Here is a 14,143-nt window from a genome sequence, read left to right on the forward strand (position 1 = left end):
ATCAGCCGCATAAAGTAGCACCCATAAAAAACTAATGCAATCCTAGGTTGCAATAAGAATTCCTTTTTATACAAAAGAAGAGAGGTAGATGATAACATAGAGCTGCTGTACAAAGCCCTGGTCAGATCTCATTTGGAATAATGTGTGTAATTCCAAGCATCGCTTTTTAGCAAGGATATGCATAGGCTGAGGTATGGCCAGAGAATGGTGACCCTGGACAGTGACAGGATAGGAAATTAGGTAGAAGTATCATGTAAACAGTGCTGGATATGGCCTAATATGACCTGGGTTCAAATCTGATCTTGAGCAAGTCACTTCCAAATCTGTTGAGTGAGAGTGTTTGGACTAGATGACCTCTAAGGTCCCATCCAGCTTTAAATCTACAATATTTTGATCTATGCTATATGAGTATCACAGGATGGAAGTGGGGATGTTTCTTCAAACTGAGTTCTGTGCAAGAACCTCTTCTCTACCTCTCTTTTACATTTCACAAAAGAATATTGACTTTAAAGATATAACAAGAACAAACATTTCTTCCCCGCAACATCTCAAGGGCATAATCCCTCCTGTATCAACTGGGTCTCTGGGGATGGGAAGGGAAAGTTCACAGTTTAACTCAAATTCCAAAGCAGCCTGTCAGGATTGTCTCTGATGGTTTTGTTGTTCACTTGGCTTGGACTCATTGGCTTAAGGGTCTCCATTGCTTGAGTTCTCCGTCTGGAGATTCCATTCCATGCCACTAGAATTGAAAAGAAGAAAGGAAAGAAGACCTAAGAAAAGGGGAAGATTTTCCTCAGGCGCTTCCTTCCTTCTCCAGCTTAGTGAAGGTGTCTCAGTGTTGAGCGAATGAGTCACTCCTGGACGCTCAGCACCTCTTCTCCCTGTACTCTGTCTCCCTCAGAGATCTTGCCAGGTTACAGAAGTTCTGTGATCATTTCTAAGCAGATGACTCTCACACCTCTATGGCCATCCTGAACGCTAGCCCCATGTCACCAACTGCTTCCTGAACAACTCTACCCGGATCTTCTGTTGGCACATCAAATTCAACGTGCCCCAAAAGCACTCATCATTCTTTCCACTAGAGACCTCCCTGACACTTCCCTATTTGTGGAGAGGGCAGCACTAGCCTGGGTCTAACTCAGTACAGGGCCCATTTCATCTTTCTCTTTGTATCCCCAATGACTGGCACGATCCCTGGTCATGTAGCTCTCCCACCTTTCATCGGGCTCACACTCTTCTGGGATAGTCTCGATCATGTGCCTTCTGCTGAACATGCGCTGGTGAGTCATAAGTGGCATCCTGGCCATGCCCATCGTGGACTTGCCCGTTGTCCATTTGTATCCAATGCTGGGAGGAGAAAGGCCAATTTCAGGACATCATTAGTCACCTTGGTAATAGAAGAACTCATTAGTCAATAGATGCCAGCCCCAAAATGCTAGCTTGGACCCTGAGGCTAGATGTCTACTCTCTTGTTAGCATGCACCTCCTCACCCCACTTAACACCAGTTCTTATTAGTGGAAGTGACATTAATGAAGAGGCCTTTCCATCTGCTTTGCCTGTGTACTCCAAGGACCATGGGACCTTTCCATCTGACTTGGAGTCCAAACCTTTCCTTCCGTATTATCTCCCTCATTAAAGAGTGAACTTCTTGAGAGGAGGGACTGACTTTTTGATGTGTATTCTCATTGCTTAACACTGGGCTTTGTGTGTAATAGGGGCTTAATACATACATACTTCATGCATTCATTGTGTTCTTTAGCAAAGGCTAGATTTGCCACAGCCTTTGTTGAATCCTGCTGGATGCATCCACCAGGATAAATCTCTCCATTTCCCCAACATCCCTTCAGAGACTTCACATTTGACAAGAGCTGATCAGAGCAGGATAGCATCCTAGCCCTAGAGCTAGAAGAGACCTCAGAGGCCATCTAGCCCAGTCCTCTCATTCTGCAGAGAAGGAAGCTGAGTCCCCTGGATGGGAAGTCATTTATGTAAGGTCATATGTGAAATCATAGCCTGGAAGAGATATTGTAAGTCATCTAGTTCAATCTCTTCATATTACAGATGGTGAAACTGAGGGTTCAGGAAAGGTAAATGACTGTTAGAAAGCAAAAGGAAAGGCATCTGTGGCAGGCGATGGCAATTCTCTCAGCCCGTGTGGGACCAGGGAAGCATAGAAAGACCGTTAAACCAAAATAGAAGAGTATATATCATAAGTGTGAAGGAATATCAGAGTGAATTGGAGGAGGAAGAGTTGATTTTAGCCGTTATATGCAGAGTAGGCCCGCAGAATGTGAATTGGCCATCAGTTAGTGATTTGTGGATTCAAGTCTTGAGTGTTAGGGTAAGAAGAGCTAGAACTTGGGCCCTGCATTGAGAGCTGTGTGATAGAAGGAATAGGATTGGGAATGGAGCAGAAAGATGACAGTGCCCTGATCTGGAACTTAAGACCTCCATCCCCCTTAGTCTTAGCCATGCAGGTCTTTGAGCAGTTAAGGAGGCTGCAAGGTCAGATTGGAGCCTCTTCAGCTCTATGGGAATTGTGTGTTTTTGAACTCTTCCAGGTTCTTAATGGGAAGAGATGTGCTTGGGGGACCCATAGTAGGACATGTACATTTTCTCACTGAGCCACAGGCCCCAGCAGCAGAACAACCCAACATCTCAGTGTTAAAAGAGGGGAAATGTCATGAAAGATTTTGGAAAACGCGTTTGACTTGACATGTTCCAAATTGGCACATGTTGTCGGTTGCCTTTTTTGTCCTCTAAAAAAGAAATTGTTCTCTTAACTGCATGAATCCTCCCAGTCCTCATCTGGACACCTGGCTACTACACATGGATTCGTGTCTCCTCGGGCTTTGTTCTTGAAACCCACTGAGGTCATGCTTGAGTATTCTGATCCCCCAACCAGACTGAAAAGCTTGCCAGGGCCAGGACCAGGTTATATGCTTCTTTGTTACCCAACACACAAGAATCACAGAGTTTCAGGGTTAGAAGGGATCTCGGCAGCCATCTGGTACAACTGAAACCCAGAAAGGGAGAAGGATCTTCCATGAGGGGGAATCCAGCATCTTACAATGCAGCTTATTCCACTTTGGGACAGCTCTCATTCTTAGGAATTTTTTCCTGCTCTCCACCCTAAATCTGCCTCTTTGAAACATCCCATATTGTTCCTGTTTCTACCCTCTGGGCCAAACAGAAGGGAGTCTAATCCCCCCTCCATATGACAGCCTTTCAGATATTTGAAGACAACTATCATATACCACCACTATGTAAAGTTTTCTGTCCTTCATTCTAAATGTCCCCAGTCTGTCCGATACTTAGATGGCATAGACTCAGGGCGTCTCAACATCATGGTTGCCCTCCTCTGAACATTCAATATCTTATCAATGTCTGTCTTGAATTGTAGTACTTGGAGCTGTGAGTACAGTGCTATGATCACAAGTGTCAAACACATGGGACTGTGGCTGCACCTTATGGGATGGGGGTGGGTGGGAGGGGGGAATCAGATTAAAATGTAATTAGAAAATCTTTAACAATAGAAATAGAAATACATTACAACATAGGTAATGTTAATTTGTGGTTTCCCAAGTTACTCTGCAGCCTGTAGTATATGGTTTAGTGGCCCATTTCTATTCAATTTTGATACCACTATTCTAAATGCAGTCTGATCAGTCGGTCAGTCTTATCTCCAAACCTTTTTTAAGCATCTACTATGTGCTAGGCACTATGCTAGGTGCTGAGCATACAAAGGAAAAAAATGAAAACAGTCCCTGACCTCAAGGTGATTACATTTTACCTGGAGAGACAACATGTACGCATAAAAAATGTACAAAATATAAGGGAAAGGGACTCACCAGGAGATTTTGTTAGTAGAGTGAACTCTCTCTCAGGTGATGAAAATCTCATTACCAGTACACGTTGGTACCTTCTTTGGCTTTGACCTGGGTTCGAATCCCACCCCTTCCCCCTTTGCCATTTGCTGTGTGACCCTGGGCAAGGCTCTTACCCTTTCTTAGCCTCCTGTCCAGCATCTGTTAAATGGAGCTCCCATTTGATGGCAGTTCATGCTGTTGCTCAGATCGTTCTCTCTGTGTGGAATGTTCTTCCATCTGTTCAGATCCTGCTCATCCTTTGTGGCAATCTCAACTTTCATTGTTTTTTCTCTTCCTTCCTTGGAACTCCAGCAGCACTTCCTTTCTTCATTTCTCATTGGACCACTTAGTATTAGCTGCCTGTCTTACTCAACTGCTTCCAGCTAGCACTTCCCTTTCCTGAAGGTACTCAAGCCCCTGAGGCCTCCACGGTGGAAGCAAAGAGGTAGAGGGCCTAGTGCTTCATCCATAGAGAGGGGGAAGCAGAGAGCAGGAGTTGGAAATAAAGGGGGCTCAGTTTGGATTGCCAGGTGGGGAGTTTCCAGAAGCAGAGACAGGAGAGGCCATGAAACTGATTTCTCTTTGCTGCAGAAAAAGGTGCTTACAGACATCAGAAAAAATGAAACAGATGTTTTCCCCATTCAGTTGGAAGCTGCTTGAGGGCAGGGACTGTCCCTTGACTTTCTATTTCTCCTGAGTGCTTAGCATAGTACCTTGCATATAATAGGAACTTCCAATATGCTGTTTAGCTTGCTCCTATTTGGTGGTCAACAGGAAGAAGGCAAGATGATGGTGAAGCCAGTGATAAGGCACATGGAGCAAAGATGGAAACTGGAAACAAACAATGGACTCTACACAGTCATGAAGCCGGTTGGTTGATTCTTGGGAGGAGATTTCCTTTTAATATCAAACTTTCAGGCATAGCAGAGTCCTTTGGCCTTCCCCCTATCATTCTGCATTCTAGCTCGTGCCTAGACCTAAAATGGCTTCCAGAGTCCTCCCATCCAGCCACAATTTAGCTCCTGGCACTTCCTAGGCAGCTCTAGTCTTTTGTTCCCTTAGCATTTAACCCCAGTGTGAACTAGAGGTTTGTCTTTGGAAGAAATCTTGAAAGGTCTCCATTAAAATGAATCTGTTTTACCAGGGATGCTTAGAGCAAGGAATTCTTGATTCATTCAGAAAAAAAAAAAATCTAAGTGCCTCTTTTGTATAGAAATCTTTGCTAGACACTGACAGAGATAAATTGTTTAGACCAGACATAGGACCTGCTCTCATGGAGCTTGGCATCTGGGAGGGGGATGAGTCACAGAGGTAGAGAGCTATCATATACCGTGACATATAATGAATACTTTTGAGAGATATGAAACAAAGTGCTTCATCAGCCACCAGGGGGAATAATAATAGGAAGCGCTGATCTTATGACCTTTAGGGACTGCAATGACTACATAGATCTATTCCTCCTTGGACTTTGTTCTTCCCTGGGTATCTCTCAAAAGTATTCATTTTATGTCATGGTATATACAATATCTCAGTTAAGCATGAAAACAGCTCCATGAGATAGATTCCAGAGATATTCTCTCCATTTTACAGATGAAGAAATTGAGGCTCAGAGAGCCCACATCACTTACTTAGGGTCACACTGGAGCACATGGGCCACAACTAAGTGTCAGAGCTGGTTTCTGAACTCAGGTTTTTCCTGACTCCAACACTTTGTGCCACACTGCCTCTCATGGGAAAAGTTGTTCCTGTCCAGAGCATCCAAAAAGACTTTTAGCAAGGAAGTGACTTTTCAGTTGGGATGGATGGAATTAAAAGAAGGAAAAGCCCTAGACCAGGAGTCAACAGATTTCAATTCAAATTCCATCTCTGCCAATTTTTAACTTTGCCAGGCAAAGGCATCAATACTGTTGCCACCCAGTGACACTTTGATGTGAATTAGTTTATTAGGTTATTGCAGTCGCTTAGTAAGGCACTGAGGGAAGGAAATACAGGTTAGGTGAGGTTCAATAGTAAGGAGTAGGGGAGTAAAATCTAGAACCTGGGCTGTTGTCTCAAGTTCAGGAAATAATCCACTGAGAGGTCCAGACAGTATGAAGTCAGTGGGCACAAACCAAGATAGGGACTAAATGGAGTCCAGATACATGAAGGGCACTCAAGACATGCCAGTTCATTGAGTTAGAAGGCATTTTAATATTAATTCCAGCCAACCGTACTTGATAAGTTTGTCAAGGACCAATGTTGGACCTTATTCTTTATGGAAGGCACCATGGCATGACGGAAAGAGAACTAGATTTGAATTAGAAGCCCTGGGTTCTAGTTCTGGCCTGCCATTACCTGTCAGAAGCCTGAAGCCTCAGTTGTGGTTACTATTCTGGTGGGGTACGGGGAGGATGCCTCCACAAGGGTATGTCGGGCACCATGCCCATCCTGGAAGCAACTCCTCTTCTTGGCATTTTAACTTGTGATTATATTGCCTCAGACTCTTCTCTGACTACTTCCATAATCCAGGACAGACACAACTAATGTAACTCTCACAGATCATTCTGCCAAGGGAACATAGACTCTCACCTCCCAGTCAGCCATAACACTTGCATACACGAGAGGGGAACCTCAGTACTGCTGCCATCCTGTTGGCATGCTACATCAGGGTTACCCAGTCTCTTCGCACTTAGTCTACTTCACTCCATATGCAGATTGGTGGGGGGTCAAATCCCTAGTGACCTCCTCTTGCTGGTTCTTGCATGAAATTTTCTGTCGTTAATTACCTCCTTTTGTGGGGCAGAAAGAATTCCAAGCAGTTGTTCTTACTAGGTAATAATGCCTTCTTCCTGTTGCTCCCTCCTCCTCCTGTCCTGACTAGATATATGATTATCCCCCATCCCTGTATGCTGCTGACATTAGCTGCACAACACTGGGCAGATCATGGCGTCTCTCTGGGCCTCCTTCAGTTTCCTTATCTTCGAAGTGAGGTAGGTAGACTAGACTATCTCAAAGGTATCTATCTTCTGGCTCCTAAATTCTTTGGTTCATTCTGAGGTCCCGTTTCTGTCAGATCAGGAGAGGCCAAGTGTTGATGAAGCTTGAAGACCTTAGAGATGAATGCCTTCTCTTTGAACCTACCCACAAGGTCGCTTCACTAATGTCCAAGAACGTCGAACAAGCACTGTGCCCATCCCACACTCTACTGCACAAAGGAGACGTTTTGCCAATTTGTAACCGAAATTTTGTAGTGGTTGCTATGTCATTAAACTAACATTGGCCTGGAAAACAGTAGTTGAAGCAGGTTCACAGAAAAGATAATGAGTTTTTTTCCCCTCTTGCTTTCTATTTGAACTTCAGTCAGAATTTGGCGCGATAATCTCATTGCTAGAGTTTATGGGGTGTAACTCCCCCTACTGTTTGCTTTGGCTGCCCGAAGCTTCTTTTGATGAAACTTGAGGTCAGTGGTTGGGAGAAACATGTCATAAATACTAGGCCTGTCTTGAAGTTTCTTAGATCTCAGCTGAGCAACATCTTTCCAAGGAACTCATAAATCACTCGGCAAACCAACATTCATTGTCTGCATTCGTGTCAGGGAGAAGAAAAAGAAATAATGAGAACCATCATGTGGAGATTTATATGGCATGAGCCCAGATCCCTTTCTACTCCTCCAAGGGGCCTGAAAGGGGCCCCGATAAAGAGAGTAACCCATAAAGAGAATTGGAGTACAAATCACCAAGGAGAGATTCCTTAGGGCCTTCCTTTTGATGCCTAGGATCCTGAATGACAACTTGACTTCTACCTTTGTGTGGGAGCCACAAGGGGAGAACAGAAGGACCAATGACTTCTCCAGGTTAGAAAGCTCGTTATGTGACCAATCTCACATTACCCTTAGAATGACCCTGTGAAGTAGACAGGGTCTACAGACATCCATGTTTTATTATTCCCATTGTGCAAAGGAGGAAACTGAGGCTTGGAAAGAGGGAGTGATTTTCCCAAGGTCTAGAAAGGGGTGGGAATAAGCCTCAATCTCATGTCTTTGAACCCCTAAATCCAGGATTCTTTCTTTTAATCCATGCTGTCTTCTCAGAAGAACTGGAAGGGCAGTTTCAAATATGAAATATAAGGAGCTTGGGAAGATCCTTGGGCAATGTGTCTAAACCACTGCACAAGGTACAGTGGCTGGACTAATAGAGTTCCTGTTGTTTGTGGAAAAGGTTAGTTTGCCTTCTTCTGATTATATATACTTCCCAAGAAGCCTTTGGGAACTTTGGATCAGTTTCCTGAGACCATGCCCATGAGAACAGGGAAATAACAGTAGAGGCCTTGCCTAATTATCAATCAACTGGATCTGACAAATCTTTGCTAAATGGAAATTCTGGCTAAAAAACATATAGTATAATCTTATAAACTAAGTTAAATCAGCTCAGTGACTTGCTTTGGTAATCCTGCTTATGTTAGAAAGAAGGGAAATAAGCATTTAGTGAATACCAACTAAGTGCCAGGCACTTTGTAAGTACGTTATAAATATTATCTCATTTTATTCTCACAATAACCCGAATTGCTATTATCCCCATTATACAGGGAACAGAGGAAACTGAGGCAAGAGAGGTTAACTGATGTCCCCAAGGTCACAAAGCTAGTAAGTGTGACTCAAGGCTTAGTACTCTTATCTCCTGTACCACCTAGCTGTCTTTATATTACTGGGTAACCACTCAATCTTTCCAAAGGAATAGAAACTGCTTGAAGCTAGGGACATCCCCTATACCACTTCCCACTGTTCTAGGTACCTAGCAGGAACTGAGTTTTTCTCCTTCTCTACAAAGACAGGGCTTAAAATGGGAAGAAAACTAGGGATGAGACAGAGGAAGGTCATCATCGTGCTTCCTTTCCTTAATAATTTAATTTAAATCACATTTTTGAATGAATAAAAATCAACTTTTTTCTCCCTCCTACCCCGCCTCCATCACCTATTAAAAGAAAGAAAAAGAAAAGAAAAAAACCCTACTAATAAATAGATAGTCAATCAAAACACTTCCACATTGGCCATGTCCAAAAAATATAACAAACCCCCAAAGTCTTAATGCATTTGTAAGCTCTAATAGTGAAGGTTTAAGCTTTTATATCTTTAAACTGTGGTAAGACTATTGGAACATCTTGGATATGTCTCTTCTGCACCCCCAACCAATCACCTCTGCCAGAAGGTGGGGAGCATGTTTTATCAGCAGTCTTCTGGAATCATTGTTGGTCATTGAGTTCATTAGAATTCTTATGGTTTTCAAAATTGATTGTAGAGGGCAGCTGGGTGGCTCAGTGGATTGAGAGCTAGGTTTAGAGACGGGAGGTCCTGGGTTCAAATCTAGCCTCAGACACTTCCTATCTGTGTGACCTTGGGCAAGTCACTTCACAAACCACTGTACCTTGTGCAGTGGTTTAGACACATTGCCCAAGGATCTTCCCATTGCCTAGCCTTTACCACTCTTTTGCCTAGGAGCCGATACACAGTATTGACTCCAAGATGGAAGGTAAGGGTTTAAAAAAAATTGCTTGTAGTTAGAATTGTATTTTTATTGCATAACTGTTGGTTCTGCTCAGTTCTCTCTGCATCAGTTCATATAAGTCTTTCCAGGTTTCTCTGAAAATGTCTCTTTCATCCACCACAGCCATATATCATAATTTATTAAGCTATTCCTCAACTAATGGGCATCCCTTTAGTTTTCAGATCTCTGTCTCCACAAGAATTGTCACAATTTATACATATGAGCCCTTTTTTCTCTTTGATCTTTGGGGGTCTAAGCCTAGTTCATCCCATTTCTTTTCAAGAGCATATGAACTTTCTTATTATCATTTAGTAACCACAAAGGCAAGTCATAGTACTTCTGTTGATCTCATTTCCATCACTATTTCCAAGTACCCAATCCTACCTTTGGTTATACTAGCAACTTAAACTAGATCTAACCCAGCAGGGTCATGGTGCTGATAGAACAGTGGTTCCTGGTAGGTGAGCTTCTATTAACCAGCTTCTGCGTTTCATTTCTTCTGAGACACCTTTTGCCTATTCTGTTTGTTAGGTCAGTGACTAGAAAGCTTCCCACTGATTGGGGCGAGACAGTTGCTGTGTTGTCATAGCCATAGCTATAAACTACCATACCCAGCCTAAGGGTACCTAGGCAAAAATCAGACAAAAGGATCCCAGAATGAGATTGTCTATTCCTTGGATTTTTCAGTGTCAGGCTTATTCAGGCTACATTGTGCCAGACATCTATCTGACTCAAGTTTAGTAATTCTTTAAAAAAAATTTTTTTAATGGAAATTATCTCCCAAACCTATTTTTTTTTTTTTTTGGTGAAAGAAACTCCAAGAGCTTTGTGGAAGCTGAGGCTACAAGGAATACTTCTTTTACTAAATTTCCTACAGATCGACATGCAAATAAATCCAGGCTTGAACACAACTAATGGACGAATGCAAAGTTGTCCAATACCCTTGTTGTCCATAATCTGCCTTTATTATATATATTTGTCTGCTGCAGAGGAAAAATTTCTTGGCTTTTTTCTGGTATTGTACACAATCTTAAAAATTAACATTTCCTTTCATATCATTAATTCCCTAGGAAAGAGTTAAAAGATTTTGGTTGGAATCCCACCTTTGATAGATACTGACTTTGGCATATTGTTTAACCCTTTGTCCCCTGGGCAGGTCACTGGAACTTAGTTCTTTTACCTATAAAATGAGGGAGTTGGAAGAGAGACAATCTAGAAGAGTGGAAAGAATTGGGATTTAGCATCAGAGGACTCTGGTTCTAATCCCATCTCTTCTACTTACTGGCAACATGACTTTGGACAAATTATGTAACTCACCTCTCTGGGCTTTATCCATAAAATGAAGGGGCCGGACCCAGTGGCCTCTTAGGCTCTTCCTCTTCCAGTTTGTAATCAGTGATCCCATGATGCTTTGAAGGCTCTTTATTTTAAGCTCTGGATTTATGATCCTTCAAATTGTGCCTTCATAGGCATTGCAAAGGTACTAGTAATGACTGATCATAAGTAGTGATCATACTTTATCTTTCTGTTCCTCGCACCAGTATAGTTTAATGCTTTGGACATAGGAGGTACTTCGTCAATGTCTGGAGACTAGAAGCCGAATTAAATTGAAAGGAAAAGTCCCCCGATCCCCTATTAGATGCTGATTTAGTGGTGTCCCAGTGAAGAAGGTTTGATTGTATCTAGGCCAGTCTGAAGCAGTGCAGTGGTGGGCAAGAAACAATTGCCTTTGCTGGTTCACAATATACTTTTCTTTGAATGCTTGAAGATAGATAATACAAAGATTATTAATCCCATTTTATAGATGAAGAAACTGGTTTTGTATAGATACTTTCTTAAGTATCCTTAATCCCTGTGATAAAGCCTCAGTCTGAATATGGTAGAAGAGGCAGGAAAAGTGAGATATTGGCTCTATCATTCATTTGACCAATCATCAAATGTTTCTTAGGTGCTCAGTAAAAAATTGAGGCCATACTCTAAGTGCTCCCTTTTTTCCTGGTCATTTCATATCCCTCAGACATCTTCCCCCCTCCGTCTCCTCCTTAACCTTTGCCAAGGTTTCAAGATAGCTGGGCGGCTGGGTGGATTGAGAGCCAGGCCTAGAGATGGAACGGTCTGGGTTTAAATAATCTGGCCTCAAACAGTTTCTAGCTGTGTGCTCCTGGGCAAATGACTTAGCCACCATTGCCTAGCCTGGACCATAGAATATTTGGAGGGGAGGAAAATAGAAGACTAGAAAGATAGGACCAGTTTGTAAAAGTCTTTAAAGGGCAAACAGAGTACAAACAAAGTCAGTGCAACCAAGATAGAAGGGAAACAACAGATTAGGAGGAAAATCTTATAGCAATTATTTCTGTCAAAGGTCTCACTCCTTAAATATATAGAGAACTGAATCAAATTCATAAGAATACACAGCATTCCCCAGTTGATAAATGTAGAAGGCAAAGCCTAAAAACCCCACTGAGCAAAGCTCTGGGTGACATGGAAAGTGCAGACTCTCAGAAAAACTGAGGCCATAAACCAGCTGAAGTTAGTCACGTATCTCAACTTTTCACTCAGAGACCTGTAGCCACAAACTTCCCCCTCCCTCTTGCTCTGCAAAATCACTGATGAGAATCTAAACTAGGCCATTACATGTTGATTAATTATCTTATAGGAACCATTATGTCGACTTGATGAGGTAAAGAAGATTACATTGTATCCCTTTACCATTTACTTTTACTGCATATATGAAGATCTTGTGCTGGAACCTCAGCTTGCTTTCTAAACCCCCTATAAAAATAGATGTAACTTTCAATACAGTTTGCCTTGACTGTGATAAGCTGCCTCTGTCCTCCCAACCCCCACTTTGTTCTCTCTTATTTTCCTCCATTTACCTTGCCCCTCCCTGGGGATCCTCGAATAATTTGTCAGGAAAGGCTTGACAGATAAATGGTCAAAGGATATGAATAGGTAGTTTTCAGATGAAGAAATCAAAGCTATCTATAGTCCAGTGAAAAAATGCTAAAAATCCCTTTTGATTAGAGAAATGCAAATTGAAACATCTCTGAGATTCCACCTCATCTCTATCAGATTGGCTAATCTTATCATAAAGGAAAGTGATAAATGTTGGTGGGGATATGAGAAAATTGGGACACTAATACAGTGTTGGTGGAACTGTGAACCAATACAACATTCTGGAGACCAATATAGAACCTCACTCAAAGGACCATAAAACTATGAATGCCCTTCCCTTTGACCCAGAAATTCCAGTTTGTATCTCAAAGAGATCAGAGAATGGGGAAAAGGACCTATTTGTACAAAAATATTTGTAACACTTTTCTTTGTAGTGGCAAACAATTGGAAACTTTGTATATGCTTGTAATGAAATACTATCATGCCTTAAGAAATGATAAACAGAACGAATTTAGTAAAACCTGGAAAGACTTATATGAACTGATGCAAAGTGAAGTGAGCAGAACCAGGAGAACACTGTATACAATAACAAACATATTGTATAGTGATCAACTATAAAGGACTAAACTATTTTCAGCAAAACAAGGTTCCATGATAACCCCAAAGGATTTGTGATATCAGATGCCATGAACAGCCAAAGAAGGAATTGTTGGGATCTAATTGCAGATCAAAGCACATCATCTTCCATTTTATTTCCTTCATGACAGCACTAGTCTAACCTATATCAGACTATTTCTTGCTGTGAGGAGGGAAGGAGAGAATCCAAATCTCAAAAAGTCAGAAAACAATTGTGAATGTTTGCTTCTACATGTAACTGAAAAAAAAAAGAAAAGAAAGTTCTTTTTAAATGGTGAACAAAGAAGCTTTTATTTAACCCTAGAGGAAATAGGTATCTATTGGATTTTAGTAAGTGGGGGCAGCGATCTAGTCCTATCTGCCTCTTAGGGAAAATCACCTTAGCAGCTGTGTGGAGGACAGATTACAATGGAGAGAGTTGTGAAGCCAGAACAATAATGAGAAGGTGGTTCAGTGGCTAGTTCACCAGGCTAGGAGTCAGGAGATCTTGGGTTCAAATGTGGCCTCAGACACTTCCTAGCTGTTGACCCTGGTCAAGTCACTTATCCCAGATTGCCTAGCCCTTGCTGCTATTCTGTCTTGGAACCAATACTCAGTATGGATTCTAAGACTTAACATAAAAGGAAAGGAAGGAAGGAAGGAAGAAAGAAAGAAACTAATTAGGAGACATTATAAGGGTCTGAACTCAAGTAGTAGAAGGCGATAGATGGAGCACATGCAATCAATTCAACAAGCATTTATTAAATGTCTACTGAATGTCAGGCACTGAGGACCAAAACAGTCCATCAAGTTTTAATGGAGGAGATGACATATACCAAATGGATACATGCAAGATGCATGCACAGAGGAGCTGGAAGGGCAGGCAGAAACAGTCTGGCATACAGGAATTGCCCCCTGTAGAAGGTAGGATTTCAGTTGAAATTTTTAAAGGCAATCACCGAAATGAAGGAGGAGGACATTGTAGGGATCAAAACAGTCAATGGAATGCAAGGAGGCCTGAATTTGTAGAGTATGTGGAAAGGGGAATAATGTAAGAAGGCTAGCAAGGAGCTCTGCTGTCTAGAGTTTTCCTCTACAGAGGGGCTACAATAATGGACAGAGACAAATGTTTTGTTCAGTCGTTTGTTATGCCCAATTTTTTATGTCTACATTTGGGGTTTTCCTGGCAAAGATACTGGGGTAGTTTGCTATCTTTCTGCAGCTCATTTTACAGATGAGAAAAA

General features: G+C 42.0%; 1 protein-coding gene across 1 annotated transcript in view; it reads right to left on the bottom strand.

Annotated features, from left to right (window-relative positions):
* Positions 1-687: 687 nt before the first annotated feature.
* Positions 688-14,143, bottom strand: part of LOC123253513 (P2R1A-PPP2R2A-interacting phosphatase regulator 1-like) — a 73,754-nt gene continuing 60,298 nt past the window's right edge. Inside the window, exons 9-10 of the mRNA XM_044682695.1 lie at positions 1,216-1,347; positions 688-739 (exon numbers count right to left, since the gene is read on the bottom strand). Coding sequence (XP_044538630.1) covers positions 688-739; positions 1,216-1,347 — 184 coding nt within the window. The remainder of the gene's footprint in view (positions 740-1,215; positions 1,348-14,143) is intronic.

The sequence above is a fragment of the Gracilinanus agilis genome, chromosome X (assembly GCF_016433145.1).
Source record: "Gracilinanus agilis isolate LMUSP501 chromosome X, AgileGrace, whole genome shotgun sequence".
NCBI lineage: Eukaryota > Metazoa > Chordata > Mammalia > Didelphimorphia > Didelphidae > Gracilinanus > Gracilinanus agilis.